General features: G+C 43.9%; 1 protein-coding gene across 3 annotated transcripts in view; it reads left to right on the top strand.

Moving 5' to 3' along the window:
- Positions 1 to 4,676: 4,676 nt before the first annotated feature.
- The window catches only part of SH3PXD2A (SH3 and PX domains 2A), a 467,201-nt gene continuing 449,225 nt past the window's right edge, over positions 4,677 to 22,652 (top strand). For 2 of the 3 annotated variants that reach the window (XM_073596107.1, XM_073596109.1), the window contains exon 1: positions 4,697 to 4,977. In XM_073596107.1, the coding sequence (XP_073452208.1) occupies positions 4,906 to 4,977 (72 nt within the window). In that variant the 5' untranslated portion in view covers positions 4,697 to 4,905. Of the gene's footprint in view, positions 4,978 to 22,652 lie in introns of all 3 variants that reach the window. The other variant, XM_073596110.1, reaches the window with a different exon arrangement.

The raw sequence follows: 22,652 nt of genomic DNA on the forward strand, positions 1-22,652 counted from the left end.
TTTAAGCCTGAGGCACTTTTTGAATAATATCATAGAATGATTTATAGTGGGAGTGAAATCTGAGGGGGGGTAAAAAAAAGGACGAAATCAATTTAAAAGCTAAACCCCAGGAGGCAGCTTTAAAAAATAAAAAAACTAACCAATCTTTTTTTTTTTTATGGTGCTGCTCTTGGCATGCAAGGTAGTTATGTCTGTACTGCAGTACATCCGACTTGTACCAAAAAAATATAATTGAACTGAATAAATTTGATTTGAAATGTAATGGATTGCAAATTGCAATTGCATGCTATTTTATTTTTTTGAGCTATTCTATAGTATACTTCATGCGCCTTGTTGTCATTGAATAAAATTTGTCACTTTGTCTCCCTGTAGTATTATAAGTTATACGACACTGACATGACAGCAAGCGCATTCATTTTTTAAACATGACAGTACACAATAAATATAATTATTAATTATATATTATGTATGCAATATAATATATATTTATTGCATACTGTCATGTTTAAAAAAATGCATGCGCTTGCTGTCATGTCAGTACTGTATAACTTTTACTACGCTGTCAAAGTGACACATTCAATAACAGCAAGTGCATGAATTTTATACTGTATACTACAGAATAGCTAAAAAAAAAATAGCTTGCAATTTGCAATCCATTACATTCCATTTCAAATCATATTTAATCAGTCAGTTCAATTATATAATTTTTTTTGCTACGAGTCAGATCAGATGTACTGCAGTGCAGACACACAGTCATTTTAAATAGTCAGACTCAGTACTAGTACTATACTAAAATAATCAAGAAATAAAATGACTAGTTTATTTCTGTCAGTTTAAGAAGGCAAAAGCAGCAATGCTCACCGGCGAATAGTAATGGTAGCCATCCAGGAGTGACAGTGCCCACTCTTGTACTTGAGTATGCTATGTGCAGCCCTCTATGAAGCCGTCTCTCGCTTCCCAGTACTGTCTTTCACTTCCCAGTACTGTCTCTCGCTTCCCAGTACTGTCTTTCACTTCCCAGTACTGTCTCTCGCTTCCCAGTACTGTCTTTCACTTCCCAGTACTGTCTCTCGCTTCCCAGTACTGTCTCTCGCTTCCCAGTACTGTCTCTCGCTTCCCAGTACTGTCTTTCACTTCCCAGTACTGTCTCTCGCTTCCCAGTACTGTCTCTCGCTTCCCAGTACTGTCTCTCGCTTCCCAGTACTGTCTCTCGCTTCCCAGCAGCGTCTCTCAGGTCCCAGCAGCGTCTCACAAGCATGAGGAGCATCCGCGGGGAAGGTACCAGCGTCTCAGCAGGGAACGTGCTTACGAGTGCGGCGTTGTGGCCTCTTAACTGCAAGGAACGTGCACGCCGCCCACACAACGTGTGATGTCACCCGCTGGTTCTGCCGCCTCTACTGCGCATGCGCGATTTTCGGCGCCAGTATTGGCAAGAATTCTCTTTCGGCTTTTTGCCGAAAGGGCCATTTTCGGCCGATATGTTTCGGTGGCCGAAATTTGGGTGCATCCTTAGTTCCCGCTTAACCACCTGAGATTTGAACCGTGTGGGGCCAGCCTTCTGGTGTTCCTATATGCTCTCTTTTACTATGTCTTTATTCTGGTGCTTTAAAGCAGAACTAAAGGGTATTCATAGTCAGTTACCTGCCCAATGTTCCCCGGTCATCATCTTCTGAATGGCATCAGTCTGGATCCCTGGGCAGAGTGGGGTGCCCCGGGTGGTTGCCTGGAGCCTGTGTACAGGGCTTGGGGGCTAAGGTGTTGCCTGGACTGTTGCTGTGTCTTGTGCAGGGCAAGGCGGAAGAAGTCCTGCACAGTACTGAGCATGGGTTGTGTACTACTAAGCCCAAACAACTATGTGTTTCTGCCAGAAGATCTGTTGCTGAGGCTATGACCTGTGCTAGGCTGCCTGCATGTTGGGGACCTGCATGCTATGTGTGAGATTTGTTGAGAGACTGCAGCTGGAATTATGTGAGACCTTTCACTGGTCACTGCCAGGACTCCCTAAGACACAGAGACCATCTTCTGTGGTGAGAGGCCTCAAACAATCCAGCAGCTCCAGGGGAGCTCTACAAGTGGGGCTTGCCTTATGACATCTTTAGCAGAGTGATGAGCACATTAATGAGCCAAGCCAGTCAAGTCACCAAGATGGACCCAGTCACTGTTACTAGGTTGATTAAAGAACTGGAACTGTCGGTCGGCATTAGACAAATGATTGCAGTGGGTCTTCACTTCGAAATGGCCACACTGAAGATGCAATGTCTCAAATAATGGAAGTGGTAACTCTTCTAGCAACCAGAGTCATGGTGCACCTTGTAGAGCAGTCAAACCCTTCCAGCCAAGAAATCCACAGCTTTTGTGGGTTGTTTGTTTTGTGGAGATTTAGACCAACTTAGGAGGGTTTGCCCAAGTCTGCTGAACATGGGAAGCTTGTGGAACATGAGAGAATTTGGAGGGCCCCGATGGAAGAGCTAGACAAGTGCCAAACCACATCCATTAGCTTTTGCTCACGAGGTGGAATGGGAAAGAAGAGGATGTGTGGACCCGGGACCAGAACAAGATGAGAAGACACTCATCCAGAAGCCAGGAACTGCCAAGCGGAAACTAGATATATGGCATGCTCACTCCTCACTTTCCAACCACATTTGTTGATGGTGGCCCAGCTTTTTTCCAGAGCACTGTGGCAAAAGTGGACATGTTTCTTGTGGCAACCACACTGCTGCATGGTGTCTGGTCAGTTGCTATTGACACCAGCCCAGGTTTTCAGACATCAGTCTCAGTGCTGTGAATGGGCAACTCTGTGCAGACTGGCTCCAGGACTGGGATTGTGTCATTCCTGAATGAAGGGAAAGTGGTGCAAAATGTGAGCTTTCTATACATAGCTAAAGATCAGAACTTCCTTGTGAAAGTACAACTAGGGATCTGATTGCTCTACATAACCACACAATGGGGATGATTTACTGAAGGCAAATCCACTCTGCACTACAAGTGCACTTGAAAGTCCAATCGCTGCAGATCTGAGGGGAAGCTCTGAAATGAGGGGAAACTCTGCAGATTTTATCATCCAATCATGTACAAGCAAAAATGCTGTTTTTTATTTCCCTTGCATGTCCCCCTCAGATCTACAGCGACTGCACTTCCAAGTGCACTTGTAGTGCAAAGTGGATTTGCCTTTAGGCCCCTTTCACACTGGGGCGGTGGGTGCGTTGGCAGTAAAGCACCGCTATTTTTAGCGGCGCTTTACCGTCAATTTCATGGCGCTATTCGACTGCTAGCGGATCGCTTTTACCCCCGCTAGCGGCCGAGAAAGGGTTAAAACCACTCGCATAGATTTCAATGGCCAGGAGCGGTGGAGGAGCAGTATACACACCGCTCCTTCACCGCTCCAAAAATGCTGCTTGCAGGACTTTTTTTAGCGTCCTGCCAGCGCACCGCTCCAGTGTGAAAGCCCTCGGGCTTTCACATTGGAGAGACAGGAGCGGCTCTTTCAGGGCGCCTTGCAGGTGCTATTTTTAGCGCCGTAGCGCCTGCAAAGCACCCCAATGTGAAAGGGGTCTTAGTAAATAACCCCCAATGTTTGCTGCACTTTTTATCAGTCTGATCCTGTGCAATCACAGCCTGGAGAGAGCAGTTCTCCTGTCTGATGTGTGCAGAATTCTGTGCAGTTTCCGCACCGCATCAAAATCGCACCCCGTTCATGTGACCCACTGTGAGTGTGTAGGTTAAGTTAATGACATCCCGAAATTGGTTCGCAAAACGCAGTGTGATTTGCAGAATCAGACACTCCTTATCTTCATAGGCAGCTTTTTGGTAAAGGAGAACTATTCCTTTCATTGGCGAGCAGCCAATCAGCTTTTATGTAAGATGTGTGGAAAGATAGACACTGATTGGTTGCTATGGGCAATGGCACCAATAGAGAAACTGATTAGTTACTATGGATTATATGGCACCAATAGAAACACTGATTGGTTGCTATGGGCAAAGGCACCAATAGAGAAACTGATCGGTTACTATGGGCAATGGCACCAATAGAGAAAATGATCAGTTGCTATAGACAATGGCACCAATAGAGAAATTGATTGGTCGCTATGGGTTATATGGTACCAGTAGACACTGATTGGTTGCTATGGGCAATGGCACCAATAGAGAAACTGATCAGTTGCTATGGACAATGGCACCAATAGAGAAACTGATCAGTTGCTATGGACAATGGCACCAATAGAGAAACTGATCAGTTGCTATGGACAATGGCACCAATAGAGACACTAATGGTTGCTACGGACAATGGCACCAATAAAGAAACTGATTGGTTGCTATGGGTTATATGGCACCAATAGAGACACTGATTAGTTGCTATGGGCAATGGCACCAATAGAGACAGAACTGGTCTCAGTTTTTATTTATTCTCCTCAGAGGGTCTAACCCATCACCACTCCATCCAAACACAAAAGAACGTTTTTCTTTCCTCCACATCCATTGTAACATGTAAGACGTTCGGTGTTTTCGTCACTGTTCTCCTGAGGGAAGCCCCGAGTGGTCTGTCCGCTCTCCGCCGAGGGGTTTGAATTTGGCGGTCTCTCCTCTCTTCCCCGGGCTGGGCTGCCCCCACCGACCACCACCGAACCCCGGGACTGACACCGGCTGAGAGGAGCGGACACCGCTTATATATCGGAGGGACGGCTCTCAGTCGGGTGGGCAGACAGCAGAGGGCGCCCCTCCTCCCCCACACATGGTAGTGTAATCAGCACATGGCACTGAGAGGAGCCGCCACTCTGACCAGCTGTCCTCCCCAGTCACCGCAATATGAGGAGCCGGGCCTGACACCCAACCTGACCATGAGCCAGTCCTAGAGAGACACACAGACACCGACCGACCGACCGAACCAACCACTCACCCACCTACCGCAACATGATGTCCCGGGAAGTGCTGGACGTGTGTGTGGAGGATGTACAGAAGAGGAGGAACCCCTCCAAACATTATGTGAGTCCGGGGAGAGGGAGACGAGGACCCCCAAACTGCATGGGGGGGCACAGAGCACACATACCTCCTATACATCCCTATACACCGAGGTACATACATTGTATACACCGAGGTACATACATCTCTATACATTGTATACAACGAGGTACATACATCACCACACATTGTATACATCTCTATACATTGTATACACCGAGGTACATACATCACCAGACATTGTATACATCTCTATACATTGTATACACCGAGGTACATACATCACCAGACATTGTATACATCTCTATACATTGTATACACCGAGGTACATACATCACCATACATTGTATACACTGAGGTACATACATCTCTATACATTGTATACACCGAGGTACATACATCAGTATACATTGTATACACTGAGGTACATACATCTCTATACATTGTATACATCTCTATACACCGAGGTACATACATCTCTATACATTGTATACATCTCCAGACATTGTATACACCAAGGTACATACATTGTATACACTGAGGTACATACATCACCATACATTGTATACATCTCTATACATTGTATACACCGAGGTACATACATCTCTATACATTGTATACATCTCCTTACATTGTATACACCAAAGTACATACATCTCTATACATTGTATACACCGAGGTACATACATCTCTATACATTGAATACATCTCTATACATTGTATACACCTCTATACATTGTATACATCTCTATACATTGTATACACCGAGGTACATACATCTCTATACATTGAATACATCTCTATACATTGTATACACCTCTATACATTGTATACACTGAGGTACATACATCACTATACATTGTATACAAATACATATCAATACCTATCTATACATTGTGTACACAGAGGAACACACATACATTGTAGACATTGAGTTTCTCATATATACATCTATACATTGTATACACATTGCTATCCATTCATTGTTTACAGTGGACACTGTTACATTGTATATGTTGTATATGTTGAAGTGTTTAGTACAATATACACACAGAACTACACAAATCTACACGTATGCTTTGGATTCGTCTTCACTATACAGTATATATATAAAAAGATACACATATTTACATTGTATACACTGAGGTATATACATACATATCCATAAATTGTGTACACTGAGGTGCCCCCTATACATATCCATACACTGTACATTCACCTCATATTCTACACACTCTGACATATACATCTGTATACTGTATTCTTCAGTATAAGGAGATATATATGTATTTACATTGTATACACAAAGCTACACACACACACACACACACGTGTCCATACATTCACACCTATGACATATACACCTATAAACTGTAATGTACTCTTAAATAGATATAGATTATAAATAAGACAGATATATTTACGTTGTATAATTGAGCATATCCTTTCACACCCCAGATACTATACATTCTGACACGCAACTATATACTATACTCATGTGTGTATGTACAATGTATACACTGAGGTACACCCATACACTGTGCAGTGAGGTGTATACATTCACCCCTATACTGTACACTCTGACATATACTCTTCAGTATAAGGATAGACACATGTTTCTATCTGTGTCTGTATACAGTAATCTATACTGGTGAATGTCCATAAAATATATACATTGAAATCTATGTGTTTGTATAAAGGATACAGTAAATTCCGCTGTGTACATTGTCACATAGACATATTGGTCTGTATACATTGTCACATACAGGAATTCCTCTGTATACATTGTCACATGGAGTCATTAATCTGTGTACATTAACATATGCAGGTATTCCTTTGTATACATGGTGAGGCAGATGTACACACCATCGGGTGTACAGCATAACATAACATGTCTATGCACAGTACACATGTCAGTACACAGGGCAGAGGGAATCAAGACTATGCATGTCTAAGCATTGCACAGCCTCCTGTGAATGTATATAATCATATCCTGTATGATTTTATATCTGCTGCACACATCCATTGGACATTGTACGCCCGGTGTTCAGCCTTTGTTGCAGATCTTTGTTTTGTATGACATGCTGGAGCTCAGGGAGGGATTAGGCAATCAATGTAGGTAAACACAAGCATGCACGGTCATTGACCAATAGATAGGAATATCTGATGGAGGAGATATACATCACTGGGTGGAACATGGAGGGATATTAGAGGTCACACAGCATTCACATGGCTCATAGGGGGTTATTTACTAAAACTGGAGTGTGCAAAATCTGGTGCAGCTCTGCATAGACACCAATCAGCTTTCAGGTTTTACCGCCAAAGATTAATTGAAGAAGCTGAAGTTAGAAGCGGATTGGCTACCATGTAGACCTACACCAGATTCTGAGTGCTCTAGTTTCAGTAAATCTCCCCCATACAGTCTGGTGATCCTGGTCCTCAATATTCCTTTTTTTGCAGTTTTTCATTATTCCTGGTTGTTCAGGATTTATTTGACAGAATTTGGATGTATATTTGTGCAATTTGTATCACAGATTGGTATGGATGCGTATTGTATGTATATACTGTACACATCATAGCCCCCATTCTGCAGTGATTGTGTGTAGACAGTGAGTGCGGTTCATTGTGACACCCGCTACTGAAAGTGAAGCAAGCCTGTTGGTTGGATTCCCTGGCAGTTGCTTTGTGTCTGTGGACTGTCAGATTCTCAGCATTATAAATGGTGCAGCCAGATCCCTCTTGGTTACAGTATGCGAGTCAGTCGTGTTTGTAGTCTTTCCAGCTGCTCTCTGAACGACAGCAGTTCCCCTCCAGGCGCTTTGCTTGTTGCAGATTATGGCTTGTGGTTGCCTTTAATTTTTTTTTCTTCTTCTGCCTATACTCCTTCTCAGCTCCCGATAGAACCAAATTATTGTTACTGTTGTGAATGGACTTTATTGTACTGAACATAGACTTGTATATGAATTCAGGTCACATCCTGGCAAGCAGGCATGCATCAAATGTCCTGTTTCCTAAGTCACAAATATAATGTGGAAAGGAAGACAGACATGGCTGTTTAATTCTGCATATTTTTGGCTTTGACTACAAAGCAGTATAACTGAGCTCTGTCCAACACTGCCTTATTATGTACTGATAATGAAAGACTCCTGTGGGAAGTGTTCCCCTTGGCCTGTAGGCTGGACAGAGATTTACGCATTATTGATGTTATTCCGCATGATTTAGACTAGAGTAGTCTCAATGTTAAAGCTGAACTCCCAGTACAAGAGCTTTCATTTAAATGTATTCCTCAGAATCCACAAATGATATAGATCTACTTTGTGTGCTCCAAACACCTTTGCAAACCAAGTTCTTACCCTGTAAATATAGCAGCAACATCATTACTGTGCTGTACATAGCCTGTGCAGAGAGCTGAAGGATCCAGCAGGCTCCACTCACTACAGGTTGCCTGCAGAAAATGACAGGAGGGGGCAGAGAAGAGACCAGTCACCCCGCACAAGGAGAAAGAGCAGCAATGACTGGTCTTTATTACAGGAAGCTCTTGCACAAAGGTCGTTTTACACTGGATCACTGCACAAATTTGTGGGGGAAAAAAAAATACACAGTGCACCAAGATTGAAGTAAGAATACACATGCATGCACATGCCTCTTGTATTTAGACAGTGTTTGTCTATTCTGGAGATGCTTGTGTGTTACTAAAAAGAGTAGTGAAATCACAGAGAATGTAGTGTAAGTATGCTGCTGTTGGCAGCTGATATATGGTTGGTATAGTTTACAACAGTGTCTACCACCTATGGTACACAACTACCCTCAACAGGTCATGTTCTTTAGGACTCGTTCTCACTGGCAGCCGAAGGGCAGTAAAAACGAGTTTTATCCCCCCCCCCCCCCCCACTGCCCACCTAAAGGGGAACATGCAGCCACTCAGGGCTGTAGACATGCCATGGTAAAAGTTATACCCGGTCGCATTTGGCGGGTAGGACCACCACAAAGCATGACCCATTCAAGTGCATGTAATGCATGCAGTTGCGGTATGGTGGTTCTGGCATTTCAGGTTTAAAATAGGTTTTAAGGAGGAAACATTTCTCCTTGGAGCCGCCTGTTAACTGCCTCTGAAAAGCAATCTACCACAAATTGCTTTTTAGAGAGGCATCAAGGGCTGCCCAATTGTGAACAAGCCCTTAAAGTGAACCTGTGGTGAAAAAAATTAAACCACCACTTATTGTGAAGTGAGTTCATACGACCTCTGATCAGCTTCCTAACACCCTCAGTCTGAAGGTCAGCAAAGGCAGCCTCTGAATTCTTCTCACAGAAGGTTTCCTTTTATTATGTGGACTTTGGGCTTGTGTCAGTGACATCGGCTTCTGAGTTCATTCATTGACAGTTGCATTTGACCTACAGTAGAGCTTCCTCTGACCTGTATCTGACCTGCTTTAACTTTGACTTGGAAAGCCTCCATGCCTCAAATGTTGCACTGCCATCTAATAGACTATCTTTGCTTACTGCTATTGCTAACATTTACAAAATTGCTGCTTTTCTACCTTTTAGTAGTGTTTCCTTGTGGTCATGTGACTGCAGTACCACCACATTTGCCAACACTGATTGCCTGGTGGACATTTACATTCCATGCTCTTGTGTAGCTCCTGGAAGTGATGTATGCCACATGTATGTCCCATTTCTTTGCTAAACAAGCAAGGATGGGAGGAGATGTTTACACAGTCAGAGCGCTCTCATGACCGAGTAAACTTGTGTTCCCTCATTCATGGGAAAGCCTCTGATATACATGTCACCGATGTCGGCTCCAAGATCGCTAATAGGAATTAGGACTCAGGTGAGGCTTTCAGCTGCTGCAAGCGAATGTTGTTGGTAGAGGGGAGGACTTGACTTGGCAGAATTAACTGAAAAATGGTCAGCAGAGATTACACGGCAAAGGATGGATGATAAAAAGCAGTGATTTATGAACTCATGAAATCTGAGCGAAACACATACAGTATCTTTAAAAAAAATGAGTACACTGGTGCGATGCGGGAACCTGTGCGATTCCTGTGCAGGTTTCTCGCATCGCACCTGAATTGCTGGCGGTTCACACTGACATCTGTGAACTGCTGCAAATGTGTAAAGTTAATGACACCCCAGATCGGTTCACAGATCACAGTGTGAACTGTGAAATGGTGCAGGAATCGGATCACATAGGTTTGAACACCCATGCGATCCGATTCCACTGCGGACCAAACAAAGGGTCCTGCACCATTTTCATGCGTATAAGATGCGATTTCAGCCATAAAGTTTGTATGGCTGAATTTGCATCGCACAGTCATCGCATGTGATCTGCACAGCAATGCTGTGCGAATCACATGCAATGTCTGTGATCGCACAAGTTTGAACCCAGTCTAAGTTTCCTTTCTCTCTGGTGCTTAGTTCCTCTGTTATCTGCATGAGTAACTTCTAGGAAGTTTTGCAGACATATGAGATACATTTGAGTCAGAGAGGGAGCTCAACACACAGCTTATCTACTCTGAACACAGTTCTTCTGCTGTGTGGAGATGTGGGGGGGGGTGTTCCTTTCCTCCAATCAGCTCTCACACACTGTAACTGCAGCTCTCCACCCCCTCCTCTGTGATTCTAACAGATGGAGGAGGATCTTAACACTTTTTTGTCTTTTTGAAGGGGTGTAGGGAAGAGAGGGCTGCAGATAAACAAGTAAAACCTACATAGAAGGGATTTGTTTTCATCTCTGTGTATCATCTGAGGCTGTTCACTATATGTGATGGTTTACAACCACTTTAAGTGGTTTGATATTTGGGGGTCAAGATCCCTAGCCAGCAATATATTTTTAAAACAGACTATTTTCTCCAGAAGGCAACCAAAGTAGCTGATCTTCAGCATAAACAAACAAGCAGGCCATAAACTCTAGTAAAGCAAAGCCTCGACTCACCGGCAGAATAGACTTGTCCCACAACAGAGTTTTAAAGTTCCTACCTCCTCCCAAGGCTTAGAAAAGGTCCCAGCAGTTCATCAATGTCTCAGCAAACTAGCTACCCACAGCACACTGGGGGAGGGAGATTTACTAAAATTGGAGGGTGCACTATGCACAGCTGCACCAGATTCTGAGTCCTCCAGTTTTAGAAAATCCCCCCACTGTGTCCAGCTTCACACAACACCTCAATCAACCCTTGCTGACTACTCCTTGCCCTTTTCAGAGCCTTCTTGCAGGTGGGTTAATTATGAGCAATCAAAGTGGCATCTCTCGTTGCCCCCCTCTAAAGGGACCACAATCCAAACAATGGTGACACATATTTACCATCAATGACCCATCCCTGGTTTCCTGTACAGTGAGTATTGCATTCCTATAGATCAGTATAAGAATGCAAAACCAATTTGAAGCAAAGATTCATGGACACATCCTCTTAGCCCTGATTTACAATATGAATTCCTCAGGAATGCCCCGTTTCAGGGCCCTGTAATAGGGGCTAGTTTTCCAGCTACTGATATTATAGTTTTTTTTTTTTAAGTACAGATGCAGTTTAATGTTATGAGGTTGATGTTGAAGTTATAATATTGATAGATTAATTGGCTTGGACATTTTCTTAGCCTCTAGGCCACCTTCGCAATGTAAAGTTGTGGTATGTTGCATTAACATGCATTGTATCACGGTAGCCCATTCATTTGCACAGTATGTGGGATACATTGCAGTGAAGGTCTGTGAAAAGTGTTGTGAAGTGTAACTTAGGTTGGTTGGTATTGGTCACACTCATTTGATTTGGAGACAGAACTTTAGATTCTGAACTGCATTACTCATCAAATATGTAAACCTGGATTGAAAATATTATGAGATAGTGTAACATGTTTAGAAATGTAAAACATTTAAAACTACAGTGTTTGTAGCTGCTGACTTAAAAAAAAAAAAAAAAAATCGGCTGGAAGACCGCTTTAAAGAGTAACTCCACGTTTGTTGAGAAAGAAACATTCTCCTCTGGGTGATCTAAGTACATTGCAAAGATTTTAACAAACTTTATTGCAGATTCCTACGTTTTGTTATTCTGAAGGAATAGCCATTTGTTTGTCTGTGTCCATGGGCTCCGTGAATCTGTATAGGAGTGACTTCATAATTATCAATCAGCTGCTGTACCTGCAGGGCTCTAATGAAGCAAGCTGCAGGGTCTGCATCCCTTTAAACATGATTTCCCCTTAAGCGTATCTCACTAAAAATTAAATTTTTGTTGCAGGAGTTGCTCAAAATCTGATTTGTATCTTAGTGCAGAGGACTTCTGGGAAAATCAGTCAGCCAATCACAAACGCAGAACATGACATATCTGGTGGGCGTTCTGTACACATTTTGTGTGCAGGATTCCTCCAGGTTGCCATATTGCATTTTACAGAAAATTACAGATCTGCAGATTGAAAAGGAAAAGTAATTTTTAATAACGTTCAATCACAATATGACTTGTGTCGCAATTGTATATGCTATATCAGTTTTGTGTAGCAATTTTTGCACACAGGATGTATTGGTTTGTGATGAATGTCAGATACAGTACTTGAACCTTTAAGCCAACCGGGCAGTACTATACTGTAAGATTACTTCGGAATGCGTCCTCCAACTGAGTCACCAGGCCCCTCTCCAGACCAGCACTCTGCATGATCCTTCCATGACGGGTCCTCCCCTGGGATCTTCTCGGTTGTCCAGCTTCTTCACTCAGGATAGACAGCTCAGGACCATTCCTCCGCTGCTGTGGTAGGCCCCAGACAGGCTTCTGGGCCCACCCACGCCCCGCAGTGACGCGGGCCTCCGGAACGGAGGACCACGAGGTGGTATTCCTAGTGCATACCTGTCGGCCAGAAGGGCCAGCAGGTGGCTGAAAACGAACCCCAAAATATGGCGTCTGTCCCATAAATACCCTCTCCCAGAATGCAACTCGGAGGACCACCTCCACCAAGTTATCTCTGGGACAGAGGAGCACTCATTCGCTTCAACACGTTGCTTTTCCAACACCTGCCGATGATGACAATGACACCCACGGGCACAATGTGGAACTGCATGCAACGTCAGCCAAGCTGGAACAGAGGCAAATCCAACTTCCTATAATAAGCGACCCACTAAATTTACCTATCAGCGGTAGATAAAAATCTACCAGCGCTACATACTCCCCCCAGTACAATAGACGTTGTCCTCAACGTCTGTCACAAAACAATAACTCCCAGGCCTGAGAGTAGGTATTTGAGCGTAAAACTTGGATTTAGTTAAAGAAGAAAGAAAGACAGTAGAAAGACATTTTAAGATCAACATTTGTAAAACATTATGTTCACATCCGCAAACAAAACCATCCTATGACTGTACACAACCTCACTATCTATTTTAGCTGAAAAGCCTAACAGCTTGATAGGGGATCAAATAGTTCCTGAAAAGGAAAACATATTAACCACTTGCTATCCGCGCTATAGCCGAATGATGGCTACAGCGCGGACCTGAATTCCCGGGAGGCCGTCATATGACGGCCTCCCCTGTGCACGCGCCCCGCGCGCGCCCTGCAGGGCGCGCTTGGCGCGCGCTGTGATCATCGAGTCACTGGGACTCGGGTGATCACCGATCCAAGTAAGGGGCCGGTCCCGGCCCCTTACCATGTGTCAGCTGTCAGCCAATGACAGCTGATCACATGATCAAAACAAAAGCTCTGTGATCGTTTTTTTTTTCTCCTCGCACTGACAGTGCGAGGAGAAAAAAAAGCCGATCACTGGTTCATCAGCAAGGGACATCAGTCCCGAAGAGGAGGAGGCAATAATGCCCCAATTGTGCCACCAGTACTCCCTGCCAGTGCCATCTGACTTTGCCACCTGACAGTGCCCACAATGCCCACCAGTGCCACGTATCAATGCCCATGAGTGCCACCTATAAATGCCTACAAGTGCCACCTATCAATGCCCACAAGTGCCACCTATCAATGCCCACCAGTGGTGCCAATCAGTGCCACCTAGCAGTGTTGCCTATCAATGTGCCAAATCAGTGCCCATTATTGCCACTAATCAGTGCCCATCACTGCCACCCATCGGTGCGCATCACTGCCACCTATCGGTGCCCATCAGTGCCGCCTCATCAGCGTACATCAATGAAGGAGAAAAATTACCCTTTTTAAAATTTTATAACAAAATATAAAAAAAAAATAAAATTTTTTTTTTTTAAATTCGGTCTTTTTACATTTTTTTTAGCAAAAAATAAAAACCGCAGAGATTATCAAATACCACCAAAAGAAAGCTCTATTTGTGGGTAAAAAATTATAAAAATGTAATTTGGGTACAGTGTTGTATGACCGCGCAATTGTCATTCAAAGTGCGTCAGCGCTGAAAGCTGAAAATTGGTCTGGATAGAAGGGGGGTTTAAGTGCCCTGTAAGCAAGTGGTTAAACATACATGCGACCTATACTGTTTCAGGAGCAAAGTCTCATTTGAAAAAAATGAAACTCTCTTCCCATTATCTATATCAGATTAATCTTTAGGAGTCCATCCCTATATATACACAATTTTTCTTACATGAAGAAAATCCGGCTAGCAGAAAAGAAGTCCTTGGATTTAAAACACTGAGATGAGTATTCAGATCTTGACCACGAAGATCTCTATGCACTGACACTAACTAACTAACTCAAAGTTCTTTTATCTATAATTACCAATAAAACCGGGGATCTGGCAATGTCAGTGTCTTTCCCAGTTTATCCACTGTAGTGATGAAATACACAACGTCATCTCTTCCGGGTCTGCAAATGACCACTTTGTCAGCATGAATGGGCCGACCATAATTCCAGTGCATAAAACATCCACTGTAACGTTCATCCATAGCAGCAGAACAACCAGTTTTCTGGAAAGGCTTAGGCACAGACAAATAGTCTCAAACAGAGATCCGACATGGATTCTATCTCCGAATCTCCCAGTTCTTCTGCTGGCAGATATCTATTTACAGTCCCAGATACATTTCCCAACAATTGCTCACCCATTCCTGACGTGGACTTTGTTGGATCCAGTTCGGGTAGTCTCTGGGGTAGGCCTCGACCACGGCTGCGGGAAGCTATCACATATCCCACCTTCTTCTGGACAGGTACAACAGGGATACGTGTAGTGGATGCAGAAATCAAAGTAATGTCCGCTGATGAATCGGTAACAACGGTGTCTCTCTCTGGAACACTCTCGGTAGCAACAGGCAAAGTCACAGCCTGCCATTCTCTTCCAGCAGAAGTAGCAGCTTCCACTGTGGCGACACCTGTAGCCCAGTCCAAACGATAAGCACGGGGCGACATGGTAGGTTGCTCCACCACAAACAAATATTCTCCACATTGCGGGCAGCAACCAAATGGACGGAGATGTACGGCCAGTCCTTCACATTTGTGGCAAATCATGCCCAGCCCTTCGATGTCTCCAACAGTGTAGAGAACAAACCTCCCCTGCGGCTTCAGACGAATACCGGTATCTGTGAGCAGGGTTCCGGTCAACACAGTACTCAACACAGTGCTCGCTGGGAACATTCTTGGTCCCATAATTGACTGCATCGCCAAAAAAGACATGGCCACACTCTGATCTTCTCAGCACGATCACGAGGCCTTTCTTCTTCTCTGGCGCCAAACACATACACGCGTCTCACGCGGTATCAAGTAGGGTAGACTCCCACTTGTTCTTCTGATCACGTAGTTCCGGGGCTTTTACTGGCGCCCGCCGCCTACGCACTGAGAAATAAAGTCCTGCAACTTTTAACCTCTTCTTCTCCTGAGAAAATGACAAAGTCCAGTTCTCACCGTAAACTCCCAGTGAAACACCTCTCCAGGTTGTGAGAATTGACGGCTAACAAATCCCGGACGACGCCCCCACATGTAGCAATAACTCTCGGTGGAGCTGCTGGTTTAAGCGGGCTTGTTACCTTCACTCTCGATACCTCTGTTTCACCGGCACCGGGTCTAGGGTTCTGTTGAGTTTACCTCTGGACGATATAAGCACCAAACACTTGAGTAGGTTTTCCAATGCTTTAATAAAATGAACAAAGGAAGTAGCAGGAAAGAGGTAGTAGGAAAGCTGCAGGGAAGCTCAAATACCTTTCTCCTCCGGAACGGAGGACCACGAGGTGGTATTCCTAATGCATACCTGTCGGCCAGGAGGGCCAGCAGGTGGCTGAAAACGAACCCTAAAACATGGCGTCTGTCCCATAAATACCCTCTCCCAGAATGCAACTTGGAGGACCACCTCCACCGAGTTGTCTCCGGGACAGAGGAGCACTCATTCGCTTCAACACGTTGCTTTTCCAACACCTGCCGATGGTGACAACGATACCCACCGGCACAATGTGGAACTGCATGCAACGTCAGCCAAGCTGGAACAGAGGCAAATCTAACTTCCTATAATAAGCGACCCACTAAATTTACCTATCAGCAGTAGATAAAAATCTACCAGCGCTACATTTGTTTTGTTTTTTTCTGTTAGCTTTTACAGCTGAACTCCAGGCTAAGCAAATATTGTCTAAATACAAGAGGCATTTGTGTGTTTACTTGAATCTATGATGTCTTTTGTGCATATGTTTTCCAGGTCTGTGAGTCAGGCCTCCTTCACAAGGGCGTACTTAAAGTATAACCAAAGGCAAAACCTTTTTTTTTAGTTTTGGATAGAATGGAGAGGAATTAGAACACGGGTCAGGTTTATATTGCTGTCTGTGTCCCTTTTAACCAAGATTTTACCTTTATTCCATTCTGGCAATGAATCTGTTTTTGTGCCAGTGACTGTATGAGAGAGAATATCTCTAGTTCAGGCACAAGCTGCAATCAAGGGTTCTAAATCTGGGTATACATGTACCAAAAATTTTGGTATATGTGTACCGCTGTCTATTTCAACAGAAGCTGGTCTAACTGGCCTCTGTCCAACAGCCATGCTGGAAAACAATTATTCAATCAGAGCTTGCAGCCAATAACTGCAGTGCTGATTGTGTATTCTGGGGGGGGTGGGGGGGCGGGGTCCACCTGTCAGAATACAAAGAATCAGCGAGAGATCCCTGCATCTACATTATTTGTGTTGATGCGTGGATCTGTGAGTTTTTTTATTCATACACAGTAGTTCATTCACAGAGCCGCCCACTGTCACAATGGGGGATTGGGGGGGGGGGGGGGGTGCAGGGCTGCTACTTTTGTTCCATGTTCCATGTTACACCTTGAAAATGGGTGTAACATGTTACTAAGCTCGGTGTCTTTGGGCTTCTTTCTGGAGTATTTTTCTGTGTCTGTACAGGCATTTTGCGTACGTTTTTGGCTTGTTATTTTTGCTTTTATTTTTAACAAAGTAAACATTTTAAGGCCAGTTAACTAGGCAACTAATTGCATGAACTTGTTTGTGCGTTTTTCATACACTCCCATTGAAGTCTACTAGAGGCAGAATGCGTGACTCTGTCTGAAAAGAAGCTTATGTTCTTTTTTGAATGTTGAGCTATGAACAGAATCTTATAGTGGATTTATAAAAAAATACTGATCTCCATCCAGTTGTGTACATGTTTACGCTTTTCTTCCTTGCTAAACCTGTATCCAGGCAGCCAGTAAATGGCCCTGAGAGACTTGTGCTCCTAAACCTTTTGAGATTGAGTTAATTTCCTGAAACCCAACTTCTCATAAACATAAATTTGGTGAGGTGGAAGTGCAGGGCAGGTTGGGCCATCCCAGGAAAGGTAGCAGTCCTCATCAGGCATGGCACCAGCATTTGAAAAAAGGGACTTTAGTACTAGAACATTGTGATTTAGTATCTGCTTTAAATTGCTGCATTCATACATTTTAAACCCCTTCAAGTCTGCTGGTGTGCTTGTGGATTTGTATGTATACAACAAGGTTGTTTCCATGGAGTAAGGACTTATTCATGTGAGCAGTAAATAACTACTTAATGTGCAGTGCAATATTGAGTTGTGGTGCGGTGTACATCAGTGATAAAATCATATTTCTATATGTAGTACACTTATCTGCATTGTAGAGGGGAATCGGCCAAAATGCAAGCTGTAGGTGGCATTACCAGCACCACAAAAGCCAGCACCACAAAAGCCGAACAAAAGTTGATTTTTATATTTTTTTTATTTATTAATACATTTTTTTAGGAGCCAGATGGAACATTTTCAGTCAAACAGTGATTACATCCAATCAGATGAAGGCACTGCTTGGGTAGTCTGACAGCCGAGGAACTATGATATAAAGGAAGGCTCTGATGGGGACTATGATATAAAGGAAGGCTCTGATGGCTACTGTGATATAAAGGAAGGCTCTGATGGGGGGACTATGATATAAAGGAAGGCTCTGATGGGGGGTCTATGATATAAAGGAAGGCTCTGATGGGGACTAAGATATAAAGGAAGGCTCTGATGGGGGGACTATGATATAAAGGAAGGCTCTGATGGGGACTATGATATAAAGGAAGGCTCTGATGGGGACTATGATATAAAGGAAGGCTCTGATGGGGGGACTATGATATAAAGGAAGGCTCTGATGGGGACTATGATATAAAGGAAGGCTCTGATGGGGGGACTATGATATAAAGGAAGACTCTGATGGGGACTATGATATAAAGGAAGGCTCTGATGGGGACTATGATATAAAGGAAGGCTCTGATGGGGACTATGATATAAAGGAAGGCTCTGCTGGGGACTATGATATAAAGGAAGACTCTGCTGGGGACTATGATATAAAGGAAGGCTCTGATGGGGGGACTATGATATAAAGGAAGGCTCTGATGGGGACTATGATATAAAGGAAGGCTCTGATGGGGACTATGATATAAAGGAAAGCTCTGATGGGGACTATGATTTAAAGGAAGGCTCTGATGGGGACTATGATATAAAGGAAGGCTCTGATGGGGGGACTATGATATAAAGGAAGGCTCTGATGGGGACTATGATATAAAGGAAGGCTCTGATGGGGACTATGATATAAAGGAAGGCTCTGATGGGGACTATGATATAAAGGAAGGCTCTGATGGGGACTATGATGTAAAGGAAAGCTCTGATGGGGACTATGATTTAAAGGAAGGCTCTGATGGGGACTATGATATAAAGGAAGGATCTGATGGGGACTATGATATAAAGGAAGGCTCTGATGGGGACTATGATATAAAGGAAGGCTCTGATGGGGGACTATGATATAAAGGAAGGCTCTGCTGGGGACTATGCTATAAAGGAAGGCTCTGCTGGGGACTATGCTATAAAGGAAGGCTCTGCTGGGGACTATGCTATAAAGGAAGGCTCTGCTGGGGACTATGATATAAAGGAAGGCTCTGATGGGGACTATGATATAAAGGAAGGCTCTGATGGGGACTATGATATAAAGGAAGGCTCTGATGGGGGGACTATGATATAAAGGAAGGCTCTGATGGGGACTATGATATAAAGGAAGGCTCTGATGGGGACTATGATATAAAGGAAGGCTCTACTGGGGACTATGATATAAAGGAAGGCTCTGATGGGGGGACTATGATATAAAGGAAGGCTCTGATGGGGACTATGATATAAAGGAAGGCTCTGATGGCTACTGTGATATAAAGGAAGGCTCTGATGGGGGGACTATGATATAATGGAAGGCTCTGATGGGGGGTCTATGATATAAAGGAAGGCTCTGATGGGGGGTCTATGATATAAAGGAAGGCTCTGATGGGGACTATGATATAAAGGAAGGCTCTGATGGGGAGACTATGATATAAAGGAAGGCTCTGATGGGAACTATGATATAAAGGAAGGCTCTGATGGGGACTATGATATAAAGGAAGGCTCTGATGGGGGGACTATGATATAAAGAAAGGCTCTGATGGGGACTATGATATAAAGGAAGGCTCTGATGGGGGGACTATGATATAAAGGAAGACTCTGATGGGGACTATGATATAAAGGAAGGCTCTGATGGGGACTATGATATAAAGGAAGGCTCTGATGGGGACTATGATAAAAAGGAAGGCTCTGCTGGGGACTATGATATAAAGGAAGACTCTGCTGGGGACTATGATATAAAGGAAGGCTCTGATGGGGGGACTATGATATAAAGGAAGGCTCTGATGGGGACTATGATATAAAGGAAGGCTCTGATGGGGACTATGATATAAAGGAAGGCTCTGATGGGGACTATGATATAAAGGAAGGCTCTGATGGGGGGACTATGATATAAAGGAAGGCTCTGATGGGGACTATGATATAAAGGAAGGCTCTGATGGGGACTATGATATAAAGGAAGGCTCTACTGGGGACTATGATATAAAGGAAGGCTCTGATGGGGGGACTATGATATAAAGGAAGGCTCTGATGGCTACTGTGATATAAAGGAAGGCTCTGATGGGGGACTATGATATAATGGAAGGCTCTGATGGGGGGTCTATGATATAAAGGAAGGCTCTGATGGGGGGTCTATGATATAAAGGAAGGCTCTGATGGGGACTATGATATAAAGGAAGGCTCTGATGGGGGGACTATGATATAAAGGAAGGCTCTGATGGGGACTATGATATAAAGGAAGACTCTGCTGGGGACTATGATATAAAGGAAGGCTCTGATGGGGGGACTATGATATAAAGGAAGGCTCTGATGGGGACTATGATATAAAGGAAGGCTCTGATGGGGACTATGATATAAAGGAAGGCTCTGATGGGGACTATGATATAAAGGAAGGCTCTGATGGGGGGACTATGATATAAAGGAAGGCTCTGATGGGGACTATGATATAAAGGAAGGCTCTGATGGGGACTATGATATAAAGGAAGGCTCTACTGGGGACTATGATATAAAGGAAGGCTCTGATGGGGACTATGATATAAAGGAAGGCTCTGATGGCTACTGTGATATAAAGGAAGGCTCTGATGGGGGACTATGATATAATGGAAGGCTCTGATGGGGGGTCTATGATATAAAGGAAGGCTCTGATGGGGGGTCTATGATATAAAGGAAGGCTCTGATGGGGACTATGATATAAAGGAAGGCTCTGATGGGGGGACTATGATATAAAGGAAGGCTCTGATGGGAACTATGATATAAAGGAAGGCTCTGATGGGGACTATGATATAAAGGAAGGCTCTGATGGGGGGACTATGATATAAAGAAAGGCTCTGATGGGGACTATGATATAAAGGAAGGCTCTGATGGGGGGACTATGATATAAAGGAAGACTCTGATGGGGACTATGATATAAAGGAAGGCTCTGATGGGGACTATGATATAAAGGAAGGCTCTGATGGGGACTATGATAAAAAGGAAGGCTCTGCTGGGGACTATGATATAAAGGAAGACTCTGCTGGGGACTATGATATAAAGGAAGGCTCTGATGGGGGGACTATGATATAAAGGAAGGCTCTGATGGGGACTATGATATAAAGGAAGGCTCTGATGGGGACTATGATATAAAGGAAAGCTCTGATGGGGACTATGATTTAAAGGAAGGCTCTGATGGGGACTATGATATAAAGGAAGGCTCTGATGGGGACTATGATATAAAGGAAGGCTCTGATGGGAACTATGATATAAAGGAAGGCTCTGATGGGGGGACTATGATATAAAGGAAGGCTCTGATGGGGACTATGATATAAAGGAAGGCTCTGATGGGGACTATGATATAAAGGAAGGCTCTACTGGGGACTATGATATAAAGGAAGGCTCTGATGGGGACTATGATATAAAGGAAGGCTCTGATGGGGGACTATGATATAAAGGAAGGCTCTGCTGGGGACTATGCTATAAAGGAAGGCTCTGCTGGGGACTATGCTATAAAGGAAGGCTCTGCTGGGGACTATGATATAAAGGAAGGCTCTGATGGGGACTATGATATAAAGGAAGGCTCTGATGGGGACTATGATATAAAGGAAGGCTCTGATGGGGACTATGATATAAAGGAAGGCTCTGATGGGGACTATGATATAAAGGAAGGCTCTACTGGGGACTATGATATAAAGGAAGGCTCTGATGGGGGGGCTATGATATAAAGGAAGGCTCTGATGGGGACTATGATATAAAGGAAGGCTCTGATGGCTACTGTGATATAAAGGAAGGCTCTGATGGGGGGACTATGATATAATGGAAGGCTCTGATTGGGGGTCTATGATATAAAGGAATGCTCTGATGGGGGGTTTATGATATAAAGGAAGGCTCTGATGGGGACTATGATATAAAGGAAGGCTCTGATGGGGACTATGATATAAAGGAAGGCTCTGATGGGGGGACTATGATATAAAGGAAGGCTCTGATGGGGACTATGATATAAAGGAAGGCTCTGATGGGGACTATGATATAAAGGAAGGCTCTACTGGGGACTATGATATAAAGGAAGGCTCTGATGGGGGGACTATGATATAAAGGAAGGCTCTGATGGGGACTATGATATAAAGGAAGGCTCTGATGGCTACTGTGATATAAAGGAAGGCTCTGATGGGGGGACTATGATATAATGGAAGGCTCTGATGGGGGGTCTATGATATAAAGGAAGGCTCTGATGGGGGGTCTATGATATAAAGGAAGGCTCTGATGGGGACTATGATATAAAGGAAGGCTCTGATGGGGGGACTATGATATAAAGGAAGGCTCTGATGGGAACTATGATATAAAGGAAGGCTCTGATGGGGACTATGATATAAAGGAAGGCTCTGATGGGGGGACTATGATATAAAGAAAGGCTCTGATGGGGACTATGATATAAAGGAAGGCTCTGATGGGGGGACTATGATATAAAGGAAGACTCTGATGG

Source organism: Aquarana catesbeiana, linkage group LG08 (assembly GCF_042186555.1).
Source record: "Aquarana catesbeiana isolate 2022-GZ linkage group LG08, ASM4218655v1, whole genome shotgun sequence".
Taxonomy (NCBI): Eukaryota; Metazoa; Chordata; class Amphibia; order Anura; family Ranidae; genus Aquarana; species Aquarana catesbeiana.